This window comes from Crocuta crocuta, unplaced genomic scaffold, assembly GCF_008692635.1.
Source record: "Crocuta crocuta isolate KB4526 unplaced genomic scaffold, BGI_CrCroc_1.0 scaffold323, whole genome shotgun sequence".
Lineage (NCBI taxonomy): Eukaryota > Metazoa > Chordata > Mammalia > Carnivora > Hyaenidae > Crocuta > Crocuta crocuta.
This window is the reverse complement of record NW_027536465.1, coordinates 2177565-2202646: the sequence shown is the minus strand read 5'-3', so window position 1 is coordinate 2202646 and position 25082 is coordinate 2177565. Positions and strand designations below refer to the sequence as shown.

Genomic DNA, 25082 nt, shown 5'->3' with positions numbered 1-25082 from the left:
CTTAAATATTTGGTAGAATTAGCCAGTGATACATGAGGGAGTGGGTTTTGTTATTGTTGCTGTTGTAATGGTTTTTGTCTGTACATTCAATTTCGTAATAGATATTAAACTATGGGGGTCATCTATTCTTGAGTCAATGTTCATAATCTGTGTCTTTCATGTAATTATTCTATTTCCTTCAAGACGTCAAATTTACTTCATAAATTTGTTCGCAGTATTTCTTTGTTATCCTTTTAATATCTCTGGATTCTGCAATGATGTCCCTTTGTTTATTCCTTATATTAATAATCTTTGTCTTCTCTCTTTTTCCCTTGGCTAATCTGAACAAAGTTTAATCATTTTTATTGATTTTTTATTGTAATGTTACCATAGTACAGTTATATAGTAATACTTTTCTTGGTATACTTGAGCCTGGTCAGTGAGATAGATAGCTAGCTAGTTGGCTAGCTAGCTAGCTAGCTAGATATAGATAGGTAGAGATAGATAGATAGATAGATGATAGATAGATATAAATTTAAGTGTCTTTGGAAATATAGTTATTTTTGTTTTTGTTTATGTTTATGTTTATTTAATTTTAATGAAATTATAGTTAATAAGGTGCTAACGCAAAGACCAAGAAAAGTTGGTTGAAAATATGAATTTCCTAGAAATTGCTCCAAAGGAAAGAATTTTATTTAGTAAATTAAAAGAACAAATAAAATCTTTGTCAAACTAATGGAAAGAAATGGAAAGAGAGCACAGAAATAAAACTATCAGTTGGTATTGAGGATTACAGTGATAATGCTTCTTTTTTTTTTAAGTTTATTTATTTTTGAGAGACAGAGCATGAGCGGGGAGGGGCAGGGAGAGAGAAAGAGAGAGAGAGAGAGGAAGACACAGAATCTGAAGCAGGCTCCGGACTCTGAGCTATCAGCACAGAGCCCAATGCAGGGCTCGAACTCATGAACTGAGAGATCATGTCCTGAGCTGAAGTCAGACGCTTAACCGACTGGATCATTCAGGCACCCCACGGTGATAACGCTTCTAATTTTTCAGCAACGAAACATGATTTATATCAACTTTGTTGATATACATCAAAACTGCTTATCTAGAGTTCTAGGTGTGGAAATACAGCAAATGAGGAAACACAGAGATCAAAGCATAGATTTCTCTCCCCTACATGTTGGCACAGTCTTTGATAGACAACACCAGAGACATAAGCTTAAGAAGACTACAGCCTCCCACATCTGTGGTGGAACAAAGCTAGGTAGGTAGAACTTTTCCCCCTCCCATTATCCAGAGCACCAGAAAGTACTTTTGTCTATGGTCTGAGAGGGAAAGATGTAGAACCGACAGACAGAGACTGAACCAAATGTGGGCTCAAGGCAGAGACAGTTTTTCCTTTCTTTCCGCTGGTAGATATTCAATGTCAAATATTTCAGGAAAATTTTTTAAGATCGTGCAGAAAGTTTCAGTGATTCAGACACATCTGATCTTGTCTACAGTCCTGCTTTCTGACTTTCTGATTATGCAAACACACTTTCCCCATCAGTGGGTAGACAGTAAGGCTTAGCTTACCAAGGAAGTTTGTCTCCAGCCATGTTTTCTAGAAGATTCAATTTAAGATACAGGGAAATAATTGGGTTAGAATTGTGACATGGAAACTTTTCTGTCTACAATCTGCAAGTGAAATTCAGAACATCAAGAATGGACATGGTGAGTCAGCTAAGTTCATAATAATATTCTTAGAATCATGAGAGTTTTATAACTAATGTGGCAGAGATATGATGAGGGGGATTAGGTGGGTTTGAAGCTATATTGACTTACAAAGGGTCATGGGGCTTTGAATTTAATACTTAAGGTGAGGACATTGTGGTAAATGAGGCTAATTTTTGTATTGTTGAGTAACCAAGAAATACTTCCATGTCATTCTAAACTAGGCAGCAGAGGTAGAAAAGAGCAGCATTTGTTAGAAAGACGATGGCTGTAAATGTGAAAGTCTTACTCAAAATACTGACCAGTTGGATGGTAGCCTCAAGGGGCAGTCAGAAGCTCAATACAGGCTTACTAATTGATAGAATATTACAGATTATAATGACATAGCCCCAATAAAATATCATTAAAGGCAGTAGTGAATTAAAATGTGCCCAGTAAATATTATGATCAATATTTTTAATCTAAAATACATATTTGTCAAGTGAATGGATGAATAAATAATGACAGTTGCAGTGAGGAGTGATAGGGGATACTTTTGGGGGTTAATAATTTTTCCCCCAACAAAGTTACACTGAAAGCAATGGCTTCCTCAAACACTCAAACCTGTTACATGTGGGCTTCAGGAAGCTAAAAAGGGGATGTGTTAGTTTGAGGCAGGTTTTGTCTAAAGAGTGGATTTTTACTTATCAGTCCAACAGCTCTTTGGTCCCACGTCTATAAATCTGTCTGTGAACTTGGGCAAGTTATTTACCATATTTGTCTATAAGGGTCACATTTTAAAAAGATAGAATAACTGATTGATGGGATCCTCTCTGTTTATGAAGTATTAATGGACAAGATTCATCCACCAAAGAAATAGAAAAAAAAATATCTCTCTGGCACTTCCAGTGTGGTCACATAAAATAAATTCCTTGTTTCAACCCTTTAATTAGAAGCAACTGCTGGGAGTAGAAAAATTGAATGCTTACGATTAATCTTAAGTGTCCCATCAGAGTTCCATGTCATGGTATCTTAATTTTTTTATCGAGACTGCAAAGAGATTTACACACTCAAGCAGTGTTGGAATCGATGTACACTANTTTTTTTTTTTTAAGAAATTGGGCATGGATCTCAAGAGCCAGAAACTATATTCCTACTTTGATTCAGGAAACTTATACATAAGTAGTTATATAAAGGGTCTAATTCAATAGCATTAGCATAATGGGAGGAGAAAACATAAGAAAAAATTGTATAAAATATAATCAAAACTAAATTAAATCATAATAGGGAGAGCGATAGAATTCATAAATACCAATGTAATAAGGAATAAAGTCTGCCCCCATTTTTCAAACTTCACTTAATGGTACAAGATATTCATAAAATTGGTATAGTAAAAGATGATCTAGAAATAAAAAGGTAATATTTGGGAAAAAAAGGTTCAAAATGAGTTCGTTTCATGGGAATCCATTCTGGGGTTTGCTCTACAATGGAAATCCATCATTGTTTTTGACAAGTACCAAATCACATCCTAACTTCTTGAGAAAATAATACTAGAATTTATGTCATATTACATCTGACGATACTAGGAAAATTGGATGCATCATTTCCAGTGTCACATCTATGAACCCATAAGCATGATTATATTTTATGTTGACAAACCTAGGCTTTTGACTAAATATAATATTCATGGCCACACAGTACTTGAAGTTAAGGCAGCTTTTATATAGTGTATCCCTAGCTCTCTCCTATTTCCCCAGCATAATTATGGATACTACTCCTATTCTCTTTCATTCCCAAAACTATCTTGGGTTGGATGATAAGTTACATGATACATTTAGTTAAATTAGAGGGAAATGTCTTGGGGTACCTGGGTTGCTCAGTCGGTTGGGCCTATAACTTCAGCTCAGGGCATGATCTAATGGTTCGTGGGTTCAAGGCCCACATGAGGCTCTGTGCTGATGGCTCAGAGCCTGGAGCCTGCTTTGGATTCTCCCTCTCTCTCTGCCCCTCCCCAACTCGTGCTCTGTCTCTCTCTTTTTCTTTCTCTCTGTCTCTCAAAAATAAATGTTAAAAATTAAAAAAAGAAAGGGGGAATATCTTTAATTCAAAACTCTTTGCCTTTAAATCTCAGGTTATTTTTACTCCATCAGAGATAAGGCTAAATAGATATAGCATCATTCCCATAGTGGGTACTTTTATACGAGTCTGTGACCACATACAACTTTAAAAAGAAAAAAAAAAATGACTTGAGATTTACAGCCTTCCTTACCCTTGGAGGATAGCTCACAGTTATGTAGGATTTGATATTCCTCAACTTCCATCATCTCTCTCCTTGCTTACCTCATCAGTGATAACAGAGTCAGCAGCGTGGACACATAAACATCATTTGGCCAATGCCTTTCCTTCAAATATGATAAAGACTTCAGATAAAAGAAGCCCAATAGCTACTTACATTACAATAAGATTAACAGTATTGAGCTTATGACGGTGCATATCTGACGCCATCTATTACAGAATGAGCAAAACTTTGGATTCTGGTGGGAAGACTGTGGACATTCCTCCAAACCAAAATCAAATTACACCATTAGGAAAGACTGAAAAGCCTGGTACCCTGAAACATTCACTAGACAAGCTGCAGAAATTCCTGAAGGGGAATCTAAAAGCTCTGGGGGTAAGTAAGTAAACTACTAATAACGAATTTTGAACCAGAAGCTGGGGCATATATTGAGGGTGGAGGATTATTTTGGTTTATTATTCTGACATAGAGCCATCAGGTTATTACCTGTGTCAACCATTCTGTGGCGTAGAAGAAAGACACTTTGATTAAAAGCAAAGGACCACACTTGTATGGGGATGGGGGGATACATTAAGAGGAGACTGTAGAAGTCCTAATCTGTTGGATGGGCCTCATGGTGACTACATTTTATTGGCACAAGATTGACCTACATAGGCAGACCTCTGAAAAAAAAAAAAAAGCAGACTCTCCAGGAACTGATCCTTCTTAGCAGATCTTTTAATAAAATTCAAGGGGTTCAAACCTTGAACATGGATGACCATGATGTTTGGACTAAGTGATTCTCTCTCCTGAGAAATGCTCACCATTTTCCTTAAAGCATTGTTTCTGTTTTGTTAATTTGAATGGTTGGTAATTTGGTTTGTTTTGTCTCTTACCCAGGTGGCTCAGATTATGATTGGTGTGAAATGCATCTTTTATGGGATAATTGGATTTTTTACTTTTGATTCTGAAATGTACCCAACTGTTTTCTTCTCAATTTCCACAGGCTTCCCTTTATGGGGGGCTTTGTCTGTGAGTATTTCACTTATATCTCTAATTATTATTATTCAGTCCTTCATTCATTCATTCATTCATCAACTCATCACACAATTTGTGTGGCATCTTGCCAATTCTAGAGTACTTTCAATGACACGTAGTTAAGATTTAACTTCAAACCTGAACTTTATTTTAAAATTTTTTAGTGTGTATTTATTTTTGAAAGAAAGAGAGACAGAGCGTGAGCAGGGGAGGGGCAGATAGAGAGAGGGAGACACAGAAACTGAAGCAGGCTCCAGGCTCCAAGCTGTCAACCCAGAGCCTGATGCAGGGCTCAAACTGCAGACTTGACCCCGTGATCATGACCTGAGTTGAAGTCCAACACTTAACTGACTGAGCCACCCAGACGCCCTGAACTTTAATATATATTCTAATATAATAATGCCCTTAAGTTCTATTCATTGTTGGATAGCCTGAAGCTATTCAGTACAATCTTGCTGTTTTGGTGAGGAAAAACTACTGGGTTTGACACTTGGGAGCAGTATCTCTGAAATGTAGTAATACTTGGATTAGAGAATTTGCTGGATGGGAAGGGCAAGGAGGTGTTACTCTACTTAAGTGATCACCCTTCTTGGCCAAATACCTTGAGAAAAATGCGATGTAATTTGAGTTCACATTTTCCCTTTTCTGCACCCCAAAGTCTGTCTTTGAGTTATATTTACTCTATTTATTTTATTTCTCCACATTGAATAAGTTGTTTTGCCCTGTGGCTTTTTTGTCCACCTCTCTGATTTAGTTAAGGGAATTTTACTGTTCAGAAGAATAAAAGGGTAACTATTGTGTGGTGCACACACTTTAATGATCTGCTTTCCTCTGAGTTCTGAAGGGGTGGCCCGAGGGGGCGGGGGAGGAGGGGAAGCACTAGATATGAAGAAAGATATGCACCTGGTAAAAGGGTGGAAGGGTGACTTGGAAGAAGCCACTGCTCTGTAAATACCTTTCTTATCTTCTAAACAGTTTATCATTTCTGGATCTCTGACTGTTGTGTCTGCCAAGAAGCAAACAAAATCACTGGTAAGCTAATAATTCTCCCCTTCACCATTCAGGGAGAAAATGAGAACTTACAACATTCTGAGTTCCTCACATGAAGCCCAGTCACCCAGGGGATTCATTATTTTGTAGTACATTTCATCACGTAACTATCCTTTGGGCCCAATGAATCATGTGACCATCCTCTGTCTAGAAACAGATAGGCTGGATCTCCCTGGATTTTAGAATTCTGACCCACATATCTTGTCACCGTAAGAAGAGCGAGTAAAGATTTATGTAGCTATTCAAGCCTCGTTATGGTAATGGGGTGGGTGACGTTAATAAAGAGAAAGCTTGGCTTAGGCTTGAGCAAGGCAGATTTTTATCTTTGGTGGAGGGAGGAGCTAAGACAGAGGAGAAAGCAAGAGATGCTGAAAAATGTGCATAATGTTTTTATCCTATCCATGGTATGTGTTTATGCAAGATCAATCCTCTCCAACTCTTCTCTCAGTTGTGATTTATCATTGAACCAAATTGGCACTATAAGGATAATGAATGCCTGTAGATCCCATGGATAAGTTAATGAAATCAGAATTCTCCCCCCACCCCTCTCCAGCATCTAGGGTCTAGAAACCCCTGGTCCTTAACTTATAAGCTGTTATGCTTTTTTTTTTTTCCAGCTGAGGAAGAATATAGGCGCTAACACTCTTAGCACCTTGGTCTCATTTGTTGGGATCTGTATTCTGTCATACAATTTAACAAAAAATTTCCACTATGATTGTGAGAAGGAAACTGCCTGTTTGGGCATCAAATCAATTGCAATTGTAAGTATTATCCCCCTGAATTCTGAGAAGACCGAATGCTTATCTGAGCATAATGAAGATGTGACCTGATCATTGGTATGTTTCAAGAACATGACAAAAATTCTTGCTTCCAGATTCCTTCCAAATGCTTCTCTACAGGTGCGACAATTAGAAAGAGAAAAAAACGATTTCTTTCCAATGGCAGAGAGTCCCAATTCTGTGATCTAAATTTTATTTTTTTCTGGAAAAAATAGAATGATACTAAAATCTGAGTCAAAGAATGGGGAAATGTTTACTTTATCCTTTATTATTTTTAAATTATTTTCTATTATAATTTTCATTACTGCTGGGATTTTAAAAATAAGTCATTACCCAAAGCTATCTGGAGAATGAATGCTTATTCAGACTTGCCACTGTCTGAAATTATTCCCTTTTTTTTTTTTTTTTTTTTTTTTTACAATAAAGCAATGTGAAAGAAATTCAGACAAATGGTCTGAGACAGAGGAGAAAGAAATCAGGAAGAAACCAGTAAAAGAAATCAAGAACACTGGAGTGTGGGAAGACACAATTCACTTATGCGGACAATGACAAAAAAGTTAAAAATTAAAAGTTTTTAAAATTTTTATGTTAAAGTGTGTTTCAGATTTAGGAGACATTCTGGTTTTAATTAGCATTGAGTCCAGTGGAAAACTGAGAAATTTTAGTATTTCACTGGGGAGGTCTGAACCCTTGCCATTTACGCCTCGTTTATCGAGAAGAGTCAGCTTTGCAAACAATGGCAACATTTCTGATCTCCATGACAGAGTAACAATAACTTCAATAGTAATATTACTAATAACCCATCTCTATCACCAATAATAATAATAATTTAATAAAAATCAAAAGTGGAACTGTTATTGTGAATTCTGTAACGTCATCTAGTTTTACTTCCCATCTTGTATGAGTATATTCAATAATATTTACTATCATCTCTAACTCTTGCTTTTCTGTAGCAGCACATAGATTTCTGGGTTCAGACCCAATTTCATTGCACCATTTTATATACTGTGATGTTTCCCCTTTTGATGGCCTGATGTGGGGCTCTGACATAAGGCTTTCCAAACTATCATCAAAGTGGAAGGTAATGCATGACATTTTATTTTCTTTTAACAGGGACTTGTGATTGTCCTAATGATCCTAACTTGTCTGCAATTTTTAATTTCACTTCCTCTCTCCATGCTCATCTACAATGTGGATGACGGGAATATCCACTGGGTATGTACAATTCTTAGAAGAATGAGGACAATTTCAACTATTTCATTAAATGATGTGGCCGATGGCTCCTTTTACCTTGGTAAAATGAACAAAAACATAAACTAGAAGTGATTCTGTGGACAACCTGGGAGCTACTAGTTGTGTGTTGAGCACACCTGGGATACACAGTGTGTGATTCTCTATTCCATACAGAAGCTCTCACCCATGGGCATCTATCCATGACTTCAACATCTGTCCACCCACCCATCCACCCATCCATCTATTAATCTACTATATGAAGTACACTCTTTGGTGTGATGAATATAATGTATATATCATCCAAAAATAATAAAAATCGAGGTATACCTAATTTAAAAACCTGAAAGAGATGAAATAGTTTATTCCAGTTAAATACAGTTGATAATACAGCTGACTGGAAACACAGATATAGTTAGAATTTTATGTTTTATTATTACAGGTAACAGATCTAGGTAACACAGAGCTAGTAGCATTTTTTTCCCAACCTCATTACCTGGTTCTTTCTGATGTGTTCAAATTATTGACGCAGCTATGTGTCAAATTAGGGTTAATTTAGACAGAAAATAGACAGGTATATGGCATTGAAAACCCCCTCATTTCAAGTATATAACATTATCACAAGCAATTGGATCACATGAGTCTAAGGGCTGGTAAGCAAGTCTGAATTCCACAGGGCAGGCAGTCAGGAAAGGAAGACCATGGATGGGATGGACCCGTGGGCATGGCCAAAGGTGTCGTCTGCAGGTGGCATTTCTCCTCTTTTTTAATTGTAGGCAAGAAGAAGCCAGGCCTTATGTTCAATGCTGTGGAAATCTCCTCAGTTGATTATCCATGTTCACCATTTACTGGTTATGCTCTCCATAGACCTGTAATCTGTCAGACTTCTGCCACTGAGCCACTGGACCTTCTCTCCAGTTTCCATTAATGTGTTCCTCACTTCCTTCTGAGCCACACTGACCGTACTCTCAGTGCCTTTATTTCCACTAACAAACTATATGAGGCATTTGAGACTTTCTCTGTCCTGCTCCTCAAAATTTTACTCCTCAAAATTCTCCTCAAACTCCTTTCAGCCCACTGCCTAATTCCAAAGCTTNTGAGGCATTTGAGACTTTCTCTGTCCTGCTCCTCAAAATTTTACTCCTCAAAATTCTCAAACTCCTTTCAGCCCACTGCCTAATTCCAAAGCTACTCCCATATCCTGGATATTTATTTATATATCCTAGATATAGTTATAGTAATATTACATTATTACCCCATCTCCAGGACCAAAATATGTAATAATTTTTTGTTGTTGCCTGACAAATTACCACAAGCGTATCGACTTAAAACAATACCTACCACCTACTTATTACCTCACAGTTCTGTAGATCAAAAGTCTTGATGGACCTGACTGGATTCTCTACTCAGAATCTCATGAGGCTGAAGTCCATGTACTGGATGCCCTGGACTCCTGGAAAGTCTAGAGTTGTCTGGAAGTTCTCTGTTGTCATTGGCAGAATCCAGTTGCTTGTGTTATGGAACTGGGATTGTTGGCCAGGAGTCCCTCACGCTCAGCTCTTAGAAGCTGCTCTCGATCTATTTAAGTGGTTCTCTCCACGTCAGCCACAGAGTGCTTCCTCTTTGTCAAAAGTTCTCATGCTTTGAATTTCTCTGACTTCCTCTTCCTCCATTTAGAGAACACTCTGCCTTGAAAGGAGTCCTATACTTAGATTAGGCTCATCTGGATAATGATTTGTTTTGTTTTGTTTGCCATATAACATACTCACAGAAATCACCATAATATCCTGCCCACCACAGAATACTTGTGCACCCCCCAATGAGAAAAGACACAGAAAAGGGGAAGACATATTTATTCTTGTAAGGTCATGGATCTGAAGGGACATATGTATCTTCTCTCACATTACACTGGCCAACATGTGTTGCATGACCACACTGAGCCGGAATGGAGGCTACAGAGTTCCGTCAGACTCATATCTAGCTCAAATATACAGAATTTCTATTCTTTTTTTTTAATGTTTTATTTATTTCTGAGAGAGAGAGAGACAGCGTGAACAGGGGAGGGTCAGAGAGAGAGGGAGACACAGAATCCGAAACAGGCTCCAGGCTCTGAGCTGGCTATCAGCACAAAGCCCGACATGGGGCTCAAACCCACGAACGGTGAGATCATGACCTGAGCCGAAGTCGGACGCTTAACTGACTGAGCCACCCCGGCACCCCTCTATTCTTAAAGGAGGATGAGGAACATTCTCAATCACATTCTTCTCTAGAGGCACCAAATAGACACATCTACATTCTCCCCCGCACCTAAAATACACTCACCAACTCACGAAGGACAATAATCCAATAACTCCAATATGCTCTGGAGTTATTGTATATTTGTAGTAGCTCAAGTTGCAGTGAAGGCTGAAAGACACATTATTTGCCCCATTTCTGCTTACATTATATAAATGTGGGCTTGACCAAAGATAATGATAAAACTTCAACCTGGAGATTGAAAGAGAAATATGAAATCACTGAGCCATGGCATTTACAATATTTTCTAAGGCAGGAATTACAGAGATAGCCTGCCCCCCAAAATGGCATAGAATGATTAAGTTATCACATAGTTCCCTTCTCTGGGAGATATTAACTTATCCATTTTCCTCTCTGGCTTTTTGTACACTAATTTTCATGGCCCTCACTAGAGTAGACATTGGAGAGTATGCTCTTCTTAGTTATTCTTAGATATTTCTCAGTATTTACATCTACTCTCTAATGGTATACATGGTGTTTTATATATCAAATATTCCCTGGCTGTTGGAAGCCAGGTTTTTGTCTTCTATGGAAACATAATTCCACCAAAAACAGAGATGGAAAGGTAGATCCTTTATCCTCAAAATGTGGCTTTCACCTCTGGATCCATGAAGGAGCTCCTGCAATCACATCCATATCCCGACCAGCAGAAATGAAAAGGGAAACAAGAAAACATATCCGTCTTTCTAAGTCTGTAACTCCAAAGTGAGATTTATTATTATTCCCACATTTTGTTGGCTAGTACTTATTTTCCCATACTAAGCTGCAAAATACCCTAGGAAATATAGCCACAATTTTACCTCCATTTTCCAGGTTAAAAAGGGGTTATATTGTTAAGAGAAGAAGGGAAATGTTAGTAACAGCTTTATGGGTCAAGCATTAGTCAAAAATTATGAAAATACAATAATCATCCTTTTTTTTTTTATTTCGAGGAGAGAGAGACAGCGTGAGCAGGGGAGGGTCAGAGAGAGAGGGAGTCACAGACTGAAACAGGCTCCAGGCTCCGAGCTGGCAGTCAGCACAGAGCCCGACGCGGGGCTCGAACCCACAAACCGCGAGATCATGACCTAAGCGAAAGTCGGAAAGTCGGAAGCTTAACCGACTAAGCCACCCAGGCGCCCCAATAATCATCCTTTATTAAAAAAACCTCACATTATTTTCTCTCATAAATAATCCTTCATTATAAGAGACAGACATCAAATCACAAATACAAAAAACAAAAATACTTAAAATTTTATGTACATAATCACACAAAACGTGTTCAGACACTCAGAAACTTATGTTCTATTAGCAACTCATTATTTTCCAGCCTATCAGTAATGCCTCATATTACTGTCCCAATATTAGCTGGGCAGGAATTCTTCTTACCAAAATGATTGAAGAAGGCAAAAAGCCCTAATATCTCTCTCTATTTCTGTTGTTCAAGAATTATTTTAATGGACATGTTTATATTTTCCTTTATCTTCCTCAAAACTTAACACTAGTAAGCCAAGTAGACTGATATGCACCTGGCTAAATATCTGGAAAAAATTAATCATTGGGTAGTTTTTTTTTTTAAGGTTTAAGTTAACATACAGTGTAATATCAACTTCAGGTGTACAATATACAGTGAATCATCACTAATATACAACACTCAGTGATCTTCGTGACAAGTACACTCGTTAATCCCCGTCAACTATTCCACCATTTGAGTCTAATCCTCCCCTGACCTTCCCTCTAGTAACCCTCAATTTGTTCTCTATAGTTAAGAGTCTGTTTCTTGGTTTGCTTCTCTCTCTATTTTTTCTTTCACTCATTTGCTTTGTTTCTTAAATTCTGCATATGAGTGAAATCATATAGTATTTGTCTTTCTCTGGCTAACTTATTTCACTTATTTCACTTAGCAAAATACTCTCTAGCTCCATCCATGTTTTTTGCAAATGGCAAGATTCCATTCTTTTTTACGGCTGAGTAATATTCCATTGTGTATATATACCATACCTTCTTTATTTATTCATCAGTGGATGGACATTTGGGCTGCTCCCATAATTTAGCTATTGTAGATAGTGTTGTCATAAACACTGGAATGCATGCATCCCTTTGAATTAGTATTTTTGTATCCTTTGAGTAAATACTTACTAGTGCGACTGCTGGATTTTAGGGTAGTTCTATTTGTAACTTTCTGAGGAAACTCCATACTATTTTCCAGAGTTACTGCACCAGTTTGTGTTTCCACCAACAGTGCTAGAGGGTTCCTATTTCTCCTCATCCTCATCAACACCCGTTGTTTCTTGTGTTGTTAATTTTAGTCCTTCTGACTGGGGTAAGGTGATATCTCATTGTAGTTTTGGTTTGCATTTCCCTGATGATCAGTGATGTTGAGCATCTTTTCATGTGTCTGTTGGCCATCTGGATGTCTTCTTTGGAGAAATGTCTATTCAAGATTTCTTTCCATTTTTTAATTGGATTATTTGTTTTTGGGGTGTTGAGTTTTATAAATTCTTTATAGATTTTGGATACTCAACCTTTATCAGATATGTCATTTGCAAATATCTTCTCCCATTCCATATACTGCCTTTTAGTTTTGTTGATTGTTTCCTTCACTGTGCAGCAGTTTTTTATTTTAATGAAATCCCAATGGTTTATTTTTGCTTTTGTTTCTCCTGCCTCAGGAGAAATATTTAGAAAGAAATTGGTACATCCTATGTCAGAAAGGCTGCTGCCTGTGTTCTTCTCTAGAATTTTTATGGTTTCAAGTCTCACATTTATCCATTTTTAATTTATATTTGTTTATGGTGTAAGAAAGTGGTCCGGTTTCATTCTTCATGTTGCTGTCCAGTTTTCCCAACACCACTTATTGAATCATTGGGTAGTTTTAGTCATGATTGAAATTGAACTCACCCTCTACCTTTTTTGGAGAGCAGCCATTGGGTTCCTCTGGGTCCAAAGTCCACACAATTAATCTTTAGAGTAAGAGAGCATATACTTGGAGACAAATCATTGAGGACTTAGATTATACTATTCTTAATGGCTTATTTTACAGACTTTACAGATTATTTTACAGATAATTCTTTGGCTTCTTTACAGATTTCTGTACTTTTTTGCTGGAAATCACCTTCTGAAAGTCCTTATCAAGACTTGTTGCCTCAAACTTCAATCTATCAAGAACTTGAATATAAAGAGGAAACACCTTCATGTTATCCAACAGATACTAGTAAACAAATATGAAGCCGTATTTCTGTATTTTTGGATCCACAGTGGTACCAAGAAGCTTATACTGTAACCACTGAGGCATAAATATACGCATGTGAGAATACCACTGTGTGGTTCAAAGTCATGAAGATAGCAGCTAGCATCTATAGCATTAAGAATTTGGTTGTTACTATTCCTTTTTGTTATGGTTGGATGTCATCACAAGTGAGGTGTACGCTCTGTTACAAAACTTAACCTTGAAATGTTGGTGGCTTAACACATCAGAAGTTCATTTACCGCATACTTTACATGTTCATTGTTAGTTGGCTGTTTAGACCCACACTGATATGAGTTCCAAAAAATAGAATAATAGAATAATATCTCCAAAAGGGTTTTTTTTTTTTAATTTTGCCAAGGTAGAGAAAGACAAAGTTCGAAGTTGGACCTTTGGCAATTAGATACTTTGGTCTAGAAGCATGTGTCACTCTTTGTTGCAGCTCATTAAATGGTCACCTACCTTCCCAGCATTGTGTGGGAGACAGGAAATGTAGAGGGACATGGAATGTTAGTGACTAATATTATCTCCACCACAGTGTTCTTCATCAGCCAGGATTTATTTTCTGAGATCACAATTCATTTTCCTAATTCATTCATTCCTGCATGTTAGAAAAAATCTCAATCCCTCCAACTCCCAAATGTGCAAACATAGAGCTCTATTCCTTTCTTAAAGCTCTGAGGTTTACCCTTTCTTTGATGAAAAACAGTGCAGTCAATGTAGAGTTTCCTGGACCAATTGTGGAAGCAGTTTGCATGAAGTTTTTGGTCCATCATTTTTACACTCTGTGACTTTGGATGCATATCCTTCCCGGCTAAACCTCAGTTTCCTTATCTCTCAAATGGCTTGCTTGTGCTTACTCCATTCATATTGGGATATACATCAAGCAAAACAGAAAATATATGCAAAAAATACTTTTAATTACACAAAATGCTATAGATTATGATATTTCATTAGGAGGAACTTAATGGAGGACTGTGGGGGAAAGGAAGGGGGGAAATAGTGGGGGAGAGGGAGGAAGGCGAACCATGAGAGACTCTTGAGGGCTGAGAACAAACTGAGGACTGATGGGGGTGGGGGGAAGAGGAAGAGGGGTGATGGGCATGGAGGAGGGCACTTGTGGGGACAAGCACTGGGTGTTATATGGAAACCAACTTGACAATAAACTATTTTTAAAAAATCATTAATCTAGTGTTAAGGTACTTAATTGTATTGCATCATTCGAAGTACATTAAACTTTTGTGATGATATTTTACACATATAAGCTTATCTATAAAAGCTTGTGTTGCTTTGTTGGCTCACTGACAATTAATCAAAGTGTTATCAATTCCCCTAGAATAATACAACCAGAATTTTTCAAAGTCTAATAAAATTAATAGTGTGTCTATAAGACCAAGCAATTCCGTTCCTATTCCTATTGTCCTATACAGTACAATAGCTATTAAACACACATGTGGCAATTTAAATTATTTAAAATCTTAAAAAATTTAAAGTTCATTTTTCTTAGTCTCAGTAACCATGTTACAAGTGCTCAATGGCCACTTGTAGTTAGTCCAAAATATATGAGGAAAAAGACTGATAAAACTAAAAGGAGAAGTAGACAAACATACTATTATATTTGGAGACCTCAACACCTCTTTGACAACTGATATATCACCCAGGCAGAGAAGCAGTAAGGATATGGGTGACCTTAGAAGTATCAGTCAAGTTGACCTAACTGACATTTACAGACCTCTCCATCCAACATGAGAATATACATTTTTCTCAAATGTGCATGGAATATTTATCAGTATTGGTCACTGCATGTGTCATGCAATACAACTCAACAAATTTAAAAGAATAGAAAGCATACAAAGCTGTCAGGTAATAGCAGAATTGTGATAGGTGGAAAATTCAAAATTTTTGGAAATCAAACAGCATGCTTCTAAACAGTCGATGGGTTACAGAAAAGTTTTTTAAAAGTGTAGAAATACAGGGCTTCTTTGGCTTTTTTTTTTTTTTGGCACTTCCTGTGATTTTTTCTTTCAAAGCCAGATGTGATATATCATATAATAGATGGCTAAAGATAGAAACATTTACAGATATGTGTATAAACATGGTACTATAGACTGAAGAATGTCTGTACATAGTATCTTGTTAGAAAAGCTCAACTAAGGCACATGAATTAGTAGACATATGTATATATTTTGCTCTGTTAGCTAAGAGAACCTAAAAGAAATGACATCCCAATAGTAACAAGCACTCCTAGCACTCAGATCTTGATTTCTGATATGGTGCTCCAATAAAAGGAGCACCTGTGTGATGAAACGGCTGACTCTAAGATTTGAGCAAGAATGATGTAAGATCAGCCTGAGAGCATTGTCGTGTCATAAAAGAAGAAAGTGTTCAAAATGAGACACAATGATAGGGCCCACCAAAGGGACACAGGAGCCACTGAACGCTCTCCCAGTGACTGAAACAGAAACAACTTGAGCAATAAACTAAAGTGCTATTAGGTTATAACCCAAGGAATCTATAAATATTCATGAAGTCATACAAATAATTGAATGCATAAATAAGTGGGAGAATAGACAAAACCCCAGGGCAGAATATCAAATCACTTATGAAGTTGCTCCACCCTCAAAGCAGAAGATGTTAACTCCTGATTCCTTGATCCCAGGCTGCACTCAGTGGCTATATAGTGACATCTTTCCAAAGAGTACAGTATAAAAAGTCAGGGAAAAGCTAACTTTAGAGTGGAAAAAAACTGAAAAACTGTACTCAGTGAGGTGATTAAAGCCAATGTTAACAGTGTAAGTCATGTTGATAGTATGTATCTTTGATTGGATGTGATAAGAATGATATTGTACTTCCAGGGTCTTCCTCCCCAAACCTCAAAACAGTAGTCTAATCGTGAGAAAAATATNTAAAGCCAATGTTAACAGTGTAAGTCATGTTGATAGTATGTATCTTTGATTGGATGTGATAAGAATGATATTGTACTTCTAGGGTCTTCCTTCCCAAACCTCAAAACAGTAGTCTAATCGTGAGAAAAATACCAGATAAGCTCCAGTTGAGGGACATTCTACAAAATACTTGGTCAGTATTCCACAAAACAATCAAGGTCATCAAAAACAAAGGAAGTCTCAGAAATAGTCACAGCCAAGAGGAGCCTAAGAAAACATGACAGTTAAATGTAATGTAGTGTCTTGGGTGGGATCTTGAAACAGGAAAAGGGCACTAATTAAAAACTAAAGAAATCTGAATAATAATGATGCTTTAGTTAATGATAATGTATCAATATTAGTTCATTCTATACTGACATAAGATGATTTGGGGTGTATGGGAACTCTATATTATTTTCTCAATTTTTAAAAATAAACTTAAGTTCTTATCAAAATAAATAGTATTAAAACTATTACAATGTGATACAACTATATCAAAATGGTTAAAATGAAAATCACGTGATACCAAGGTAAAGCTTTCCAATAACTGGAACCGACGCATTGCTAGAAGGCATACGCACGTTACATGCGCTTTGGATGTGACCTAACAATTCCCGTCTTATGCGTAGACCCGGTGGAATTTTACACATGCATGTACCAAAGTACATAGATACGGTTTGCGTGCACAGTGCTGTTCATCTCAAATAAAAGTGTCCCAGGGGCGCCTGGGTGGCTCAGTCGGTTAAGCGTCTGACTTCGGCTCAGGTCCTGATGTCACAGTTCACGGGTTCGAGCCCCCGCGTCAGGCTCTGTGCTAACAGTTAGCTCAGAGCCTGGAGCCTGTTTCAGATCCTGTACCTCCCTCTCTCTCTGACCGCCCGCCCACTCAAGCTGTGTCTCTCTCTCTCTCTCTCTCTCTCTCTCTCAGAAATAATTAAAACATTTAAAAAGTGTCCCAAATATTCATCAATATTTAAATAGATAATAGATTGTTCTAGAAGTCTTACAGTAGAATATCTTGCAGCAGTGTGAATGAAGTATTGTCACTGGCAATGGCATGAATGAAGTTCACAAACACGGTAGAAGAAAGGAGTCATATCCAGTGTATATACTCAGCTATATATATATACCACAAGGTTCCATTTTATAAAATTCAAAGACACAACTCATACTGGTGGTGAGAGTCAAGACTGCAGTTACCCTGGGATCTTAGTGAATGAAAAGGGGCATTGACCATTTTCTGAAACCCTGGTAATGTTTACTCATTGATTCAGGTGCTGCTTACACAAGGATGTCTGCTTTCTATACATCTAAAAATTGGGGGCGCCCGACTGGCTCAATCAGTAGAGCATGAGACTCTTGATCCCTGGGTTGTAAGCTTGAGCACCATGTTGGGTGTAGAGATTACTTAAAAACTAAAATCTTGAAAAAAAATTAGGCCACTGTTACAACCATGATCTTTCCAGTTTTCTGTATGTGTGGTGTAGTTCCGTTACAAGTTATCATGAGAAATGACACCGTACATCCCAGTCATTTGACTGGCTATGGGACAAAGTGGGAGACTGGGACTCAAAATCACAATCAGCAGCAATAGAGGGGAAAATGTATTTATTTGGTTTTGTAATAACTATGCTCCCATGCACAGATGAGAACATTTCCTGGCAGGTGAAGAGATACACAATGAATAATATTTTCAAAAGCAGGAACTATTCTATCCAAACTCCAGCTCCTCGTAGACATGTTCTTGAGGGTCTATTGCTGAAGACACCTGGTCGTTGGTTGACTGGATAACCACCACCTGTGGATATTGAGAATAATACATATCATTTTCACATCCTCTTTCAGCTAGAGGTTTGCATTCATCCTGGTGACCCCTACCTCTTTTCTGTATCTTAGAACCTGAGAATTAAGTGTCCCTTCCTTCAGGGCCTTACACCCCTCACTAGATAAAGATCGATATCCCGCAAGACCTACGAGGTTCCTGGAAACATCTACCATAGCTCCAACAATGTGTTCTTCTGTCTCCTTCAATCTCAGGAAGGATCATGTACATAATTATCTTTCCATCACTCTGCTTCCTTATCCTTCTCTTTGGTCCAGAGAGCAGAGAGAGATAGTGAGAGAACAAAAACGTGACAAATCTGAACCCTCCACCAGGTCCTGAACACTTACCTGGGTGACAAAGCAGGTCACCTTGCACCCAAATACAGAGAGAGAGATAGCAATGCTGACTTCCAGCAGGGAGAGGACTAATATCACAATCTCAAATGTCCTCTAGAAAGGAGCAGATTCCATGAGGAGGGCAAAGAGGAAAAGGAAAGGAATATTATTAATAGACGGATACTTCCCCTGGCCCTGAACTCTCTGATTCCAATCTGACTCCTTCCCTACGGAAACAAGTACGTTCCCTCTCATCACAAACCAAAATAGAAAAACTGAAAAGCAAACCCTAAAAGAGCAGAGTTCTATTCTGGAACTTCATTAAGTGCAAGAAAATTCAGATGAAATCAGATGTGTCTGCGTAGTTTTCTTGGCTTAGAGATTCTCTCTGTTGTCCGCTCCAAGTTCTTTTCATCCCTATATGAATTTATACCTTTTTCCCATCTAAAGAGCAGAGAACCTCCAGGTCTGTGAAAGCGATGATCATTGTCCTTTCCTTGTACATACATGCACCCTCAGAGGCTCTGAGCATCTTGGCTTGGTGTTCTGACCCTCCTCAACCCACTCGCCAATGACACAGAGCCTGCTGAGCCAGCGCAGCAGTCCATCACCATCTTAACTTGACCCTGAAGACTAAAGAAAGGTCCTAATGATCAATTCTCTAACATAACTGAGTTTGGAGAAGAACGCGAGAAAAAGAGATCACTGTTCTGGTAGGTCCTAGCGGCAAGGGGCTGAAAATTCTCCCGATGAGATTAAAGTCCCAGATCTTACTGCTTATGGTGATAGGCCAAGATCAATTGAGAGACAGTCATTATTACGCATTTAGAGAATATAAATATAATCGCAGAAAATAAAAGCAGCTCAGAAACACTTACAAGAATAAGACACTTTTTCTCTGTTTCAAGCATAATATTCAGTTCGGCTATTAACATGAGTATCCCTATCGTTCCTGTAATGGCACTGAGCATGTTCATTCCCAGGCTGCCTTTGATCTGGAAGAGAATGATCAGTGTCCCTTACATCCCTCTGTTTCTTCTCCTTCCTCCCTTCGGAGAACACAAAAACATTCACTCATTTTGAAGGGGTTGAAGCCACATTCTCAAATACTTTTCCTAAGTCTAAGAAAGAAAGAGGAATATTGCTGAAGCATTGGATTCTATATTCACAGATTAATCCCAGGGATGGAGTTTCAGACAATAGGGGCAAAAAAAAAAAAAAAAAAAAGGTAAGTCAAACCTCAGTTTCCTCAAGGAAGAATTTGCCATGACCCCCATAGGGCCCAGATGATTCAGAGAATCAGAGATCATTTCTTTTGCCTTGAAATAGAACACTTCTGATTTTACTTGTTGCTCTGGGCCCAGGGAAATACTTACCAAGTTCAGTGTCATTTTTCTTCCCGCTGCAATAGACATAGCACCAGATAAGAAGAACTGAAAATGAAAGAATGCAGTCTGGTGAGCCTGCACCTGTTCTTCTACCTGCCTTAGGGGTCACCAGAACCCCAAAGTCTTTAGGTCACATAGTTTGCTCTAAGAAGTAAAATCCCAGGTCACATCATTGACTTGTGAAAGGGAAGGCTGGAAGGAATATTTGTAGAATTCTACCACAGAGGAAGTTGAAATGTTCCAACATACTCACAAATAAGGATCCCCAGACAGGATATCCTGAGATCATGTTAAGAGGAAGACACCAGTAGTGAAAGTCAGATAAATGAAAACACAGACCTATAGCAAATAAGCATACTTTCATCACACCAATCAGGATCTGAGCCACCTGGGGAATGAAAAAGAAGATATGCTCAGAGTATGAATCATGCAAGCTCCTAGAAAGATGATTTTTGTGATCTTTACACAGAGCTATTTCCCATCCCCCAGTTTTGAAAGGGTTCCCAGAATGAAACTCCTAGGAATCCATGGGCTTTTCTCAAGTTCAAGACTGTTTAGAAAGGTTTTTTGGTGTGGTGCCTAGGTAGCTTAGTCGGTGAAGCATCCGACTTCGGCTCAGGTCATGATCTCACTGTGTGTGAGTTCTGACAGCTCAGAGCCTGGAGTCTGCTTTGGATTCTGTGTGTGTGTCTCTCTCTCTCTGCCACTCACGGTTTCTCTCTCTCTCTCTCTCTTTCTCTCTCTCAGTCAAAAGTAAATAAACATAATTTAAAAAACTAAAGATTTTATGGTAATCCTCTTTCCCCCCTCTCACTAGAGAAACACATTTTCCTTTCAGATTCCAGATCTCTGATTTTTAAAAAATCTATTTCCTTCCGCTAAGAAGGTCAGTTTATGACCTGATTAATCACACTTTGGGAGTCACAAGGGATAACTGTTCTCCTCTCTGGAAATGGCTATTTCCCTAAATACTATGCTTGGAGGTCAAGCTCACTCACCCCCAGTATCTGGGGCTCTCCCGTCAAGAAGATCTTCAGGTTTGTTTGGTCTACTGGGATGATGTTGTCTTTCTTGAGAGGATTTGGGCCAAACCATCCAGTTGTTCCACTTGGTATATCAACATAATCTTTAGTGCTGTAAAATGTAAATATTTTGAGAACAGATCGACTCTCCAATCCCTTTATTCTAGACATGAAAAATGGCCTTTGGAAAAGTGGTATCATGAGGTAAGTTTGGTGTGATGGTAAGTTACACTGTCTAAGTTATAATTTCAGTCACACACTAGATAAACTTGGGCATGTCTTTTTTTTACCATCTCCATACCCTAAGTTTTAAAACTATAAAAAGGATGTGCTTGCGGTAACTACCTCCTGTTGCTTGCCATACAGCCACATGATTTCAAAAGATTTATACGTGTATATGATTTCAACAGATTTGCACATATAAAATTAGAACTGGTATATTCTAAAAGTTATTTATTTTTGAGAGAAAGAGAGAGACAGAGTGCAAGTAGGGGAGGGGCACAGAGAGGAAGATACAGAATCTGAAGCAGGCTCCAGGCCCTGAGCTGTCAGCACAGAGCCATCACAGGGCTCAAACTCATGGACCACAAGATCTTGACATAAGCCAAAGTCAGACGCTTAACCAGCTGAGCCACCTATATGCCCCAGAACTGGTATATTCTAAATAATTAATAGTTAACGGGGTGCCTGGGTGGCTCAATCGGTTAAGCGTCCGACTTTGGCTCAGGTCATGATCTCGTGGTTTGTGGGTTTGAGCCCCTGCATCAGGCTCTATGCTGACAGCTAGCTCACAGCCTGGAGCCTGTCTTCGGATTCTGTATCTCCTTCTCCCTCTGACCCTCCCCTGATCACTCTGTCTCTTTCTCTCTCTCAGAAATAAATAAAACATTAAAAATTTAAAAAAAATTAAATTTATAATTAGCATCATTACTATTATTAAATCTTAACATGACAGATATGCATGCAGAATGCTTACATTTACATCTTCTAGGAAAAAAATGACTGATGGAAAGTGATTCAATCATTATAGAAAGTCCTGTAAGTGCTATGTGTTATGCTTTTTGTTCACAAGAATACTATCCATTCATTCAGTCAGCAAATATTGATTAAATGTCTACAATACGTGAGACCCTGTTACAGGCTTTGTTAGTTAGGAATATAGTAACAAACAAAACATGCAATTCCTGTCCGTTAGAAGTCTACAATACAGTAATGGAAAATAAATGTTTGATTTATGTCATGAGTTTAGAAGCGCGTGTGAATAGAAACTACGTAAAATGAGAGCCTTCACTTTCCATGTAAGAAAACTTGGTTTTAAAGAGATTATATCACTTCTTCAATGTCAGTCAGCATTTCTGTGTGTGAACCAAATGACACTTCAATTTCTCTAGCACACTGGCCTTTGCTAATGTTCTCCTATACCACAAGCATAGTAATGATTTATAAAAAGTTCTGATGAGCCAGGTGAATTCAACATGGTTTTCTGAGGCCCCTTTAATTGTCGTAGACTCCTCTTGCATATAGATTTGTTGCATCAATAGCCCTTATTCTTTACCCTTCCCTGCATTCATACAAATGCCACACAACTTTACTGCTGCTTCCATTACAAGGTGGAATATGTTTCCTTCTCCCCTTAATTCTGATTTCAGCCTTGTGACTCACTTCGACCAAAGAGATATCAGCAAATGTTTTAAAAGCACAGGCTTGGGGCACCTGGGTGGCTCAGCCAGTTAAGCATCCGGCTTCAGCTCAGGTCATGATCTCACAGTTTGTTCGAGCCCCGCGGGGTTCGAGCCCCGCGTCGGGCTCTGTGCTGACAGCTCAGAGCCTGAAGCCTGTCTTCGGATTCTGTGTCTCCCTCTCTCTCTGACCCTCCCCTGTTCATGCTGTCTCTCTCTCTCTCAAAAATAAATAAAACATTAAAAAAAATTTAAAAGCACAGGCTCTTGAGTTCATGCCATAAGAAACATAGAAAAACAAAGCTAAGAAAACATAGCTGAGCCACCTTGCTTGAGGATAAAAGACACTGAAAATGAGAGATGTCATAGCATTCATACTGGCTGAGGTCATCCTCAATCAGATGGCAATTTTTGACCCTCATTCACATGCCTGATCCCAGGGGATTTCAGAAGAGCCATGCACAGCCATGTGCAGACTTGTCAACAATATGCATATTTATTGAGCTAAACCATTAAGTTTCAGGGGATTGTTTGTTATGCACCATTACTGCTACAATAAGTCATTGATGCACCCTGTTTGTGCTGCCTGATGTGCTCTGCCCTAAATCTTTTTTAAAAAATATTTTTAATGTTTATTATTTTTGAGAGAAAGAGAGACAGAACATGATCAGGGGAAGGGCAGAGAGAAAGGAAGACACAGAATCCAAAGCAGACTGGAGGCTTTGAGCTGTCAGCACAGAGCCTGACATGGGGCTCAAATCACAAACTGTAAGATCACGACCTGAGATGAAGTTGGATGCTTAACCGATGAAGACACCCAGGAGCCCCTGCTCTGCCCTAATTCTAATGTGACCTATAATTAGTGTGGTTTGTTTACATTTCTCGGTTTCTGTCTCATTCTTTTGTCTTAAAGAAAAAAAAATTGGTCGTTCCTGAGTATCCTCCCAGAGGAGCTCAGAGAATTATAAACAGAATTGAGCAGTAACTCTGTCAAGAAAACGAACCACTGACAGAGTTTTGACAATCCTCTGCTCAGGGATCAGGATCCGGGTCTGAGCAAACCATCCTGAAGACAAAACTTGAACTTGTGAATTTAGATGACATCAGCTCCCAGTTCATTTTTGTGTGTGTTTAAGTCCCATAAGTACGGGGCAAAACATGCTAGTATATGATTTTATGTGTCTCAAGAAAGAATAATACCTTTTTAAATTTCTTTAAGTTTATTGATTTATTTTGAGAGAGAAAGAGAGAGAGAGAGCACAAGCGGAGGAGGGACCGAGAGGAGAGACAGAATCCCAAGCAGGCTAAGCACCATCAGTGCAGAGCCTGATGTGGGGCTCGAACTCAAACTGTGAGATCATGACCTCAGAAAGAGTAATAAAGAATGAACAGAAAAGTTTCCCTTGATGATCAACTTTCATAGTTTCCCTCTTAAATCAGGTTGGGGTGGAGGTGGGGGTGGGGAGAAGCCAGAGTGTGTTGAACTGCCTTTTGCACCTGAATATACACAGCAGAGCCATTTACCAGGAAAGGAGGACTCTCTCTCCCACTTGACCTTCAGTCAGCTACTTCTTCCCTTTCCCTTCCTTCAATTTCTCTAACTCAGATTCCATTGATTCTGGAAGTTACTTGATGTTTTCCCTTTGAAGTAGGTGTTGAAGGGGGTAAAATTCCACAGCCTGAACATTCACTTCCACATAGATGAGAGGCCTATCCTTCTAAAGCCGGGTCAGGAGCAAGCTAACTTGTCCCCAAGTTCATTCACACCTCAGCCTATACTAGAGACTTTTGACCCACATTCCTATATCACCCGCCAACCGCTCAACCCAGAACTCTTCTTGGAAGCTGAGAATAGAAAATGGGCTCTTCCTACCTTTGCATCCCTCTAGAACTGCACCAAGCGGGAGGTGAGAGCCTCTCTGGGCCATCGTTCCTTAACACCATTTCCACTGAGGAGTCTGATCTGATCTGAAGAGTAATTGGGCAATCACCTTCGGCTCTGTATAGTCACCATTATTTCCTGTGGGTCATCCTACACAGCCCACCACAGGGCAGCTGCAGGAAACTGCAATGAATAAACTCGTGCTTGCTTGAGATAGTGAAGCCACAGACTATGAACTAACGACAGAACTTGCTTTTAGATCTTGATTGCACTCCCAGCCTGTTTTCTTTTCCTTTTTTTTTTTTTTTAATGTTTTTATTTATTTCCTGAGAGAGAAAGAGGCAGCGTGAGCAGGGGAGGGTCAGAGAGAGGGAGACACAGAATCAGAAGCAGGCTCCAAGCTCTGAGCTAGCTGCCAACACAGTCTGATGCGGGGCTCGAACCCACGAACTGTGAGATC

At 38.7% G+C, this 25082-nt stretch overlaps 2 protein-coding genes across 4 annotated transcripts; one reads left to right on the top strand and one right to left on the bottom strand.

The window, feature by feature from the left end:
* Positions 1-1196: 1196 nt before the first annotated feature.
* On the top strand, positions 1197-13858 carry LOC144218885 (high affinity immunoglobulin epsilon receptor subunit beta-like). 2 transcript variants are annotated; one of them, XM_077748867.1, is made up of 7 exons: positions 1197-1246; positions 4189-4345; positions 4850-4981; positions 5963-6019; positions 6655-6798; positions 7930-8031; positions 13408-13858. In XM_077748867.1, exons 2-7 carry the CDS (start codon positions 4190-4192, stop codon positions 13546-13548), a joined length of 732 nt encoding a protein of 243 aa, XP_077604993.1. In that variant the 5' UTR covers positions 1197-1246; position 4189; the 3' UTR covers positions 13549-13858. The 2 variants fall into 2 exon arrangements, with proteins under 2 accessions (XP_077604993.1, XP_077604994.1); XM_077748868.1 differs by lacking the exon at positions 1197-1246 and adding an exon at positions 1639-1695.
* A 4236-nt stretch (positions 13859-18094) lies between these two features.
* Positions 18095-24686, bottom strand: LOC144218866 (high affinity immunoglobulin epsilon receptor subunit beta-like). Of its 2 annotated transcripts, XM_077748844.1 has the most exons (5): positions 24614-24686; positions 21038-21173; positions 20293-20427; positions 20028-20084; positions 18095-18289 (listed from the first exon to the last, which is right to left on the bottom strand). In XM_077748844.1, exons 1-5 carry the CDS (start codon positions 24682-24684, stop codon positions 18203-18205), a joined length of 486 nt encoding a protein of 161 aa, XP_077604970.1. In that variant the 5' UTR covers positions 24685-24686; the 3' UTR covers positions 18095-18202. The 2 variants fall into 2 exon arrangements, with proteins under 2 accessions (XP_077604970.1, XP_077604971.1); XM_077748845.1 differs by lacking the exon at positions 20028-20084.
* Between the last annotated feature and the right edge of the window lie 396 nt (positions 24687-25082).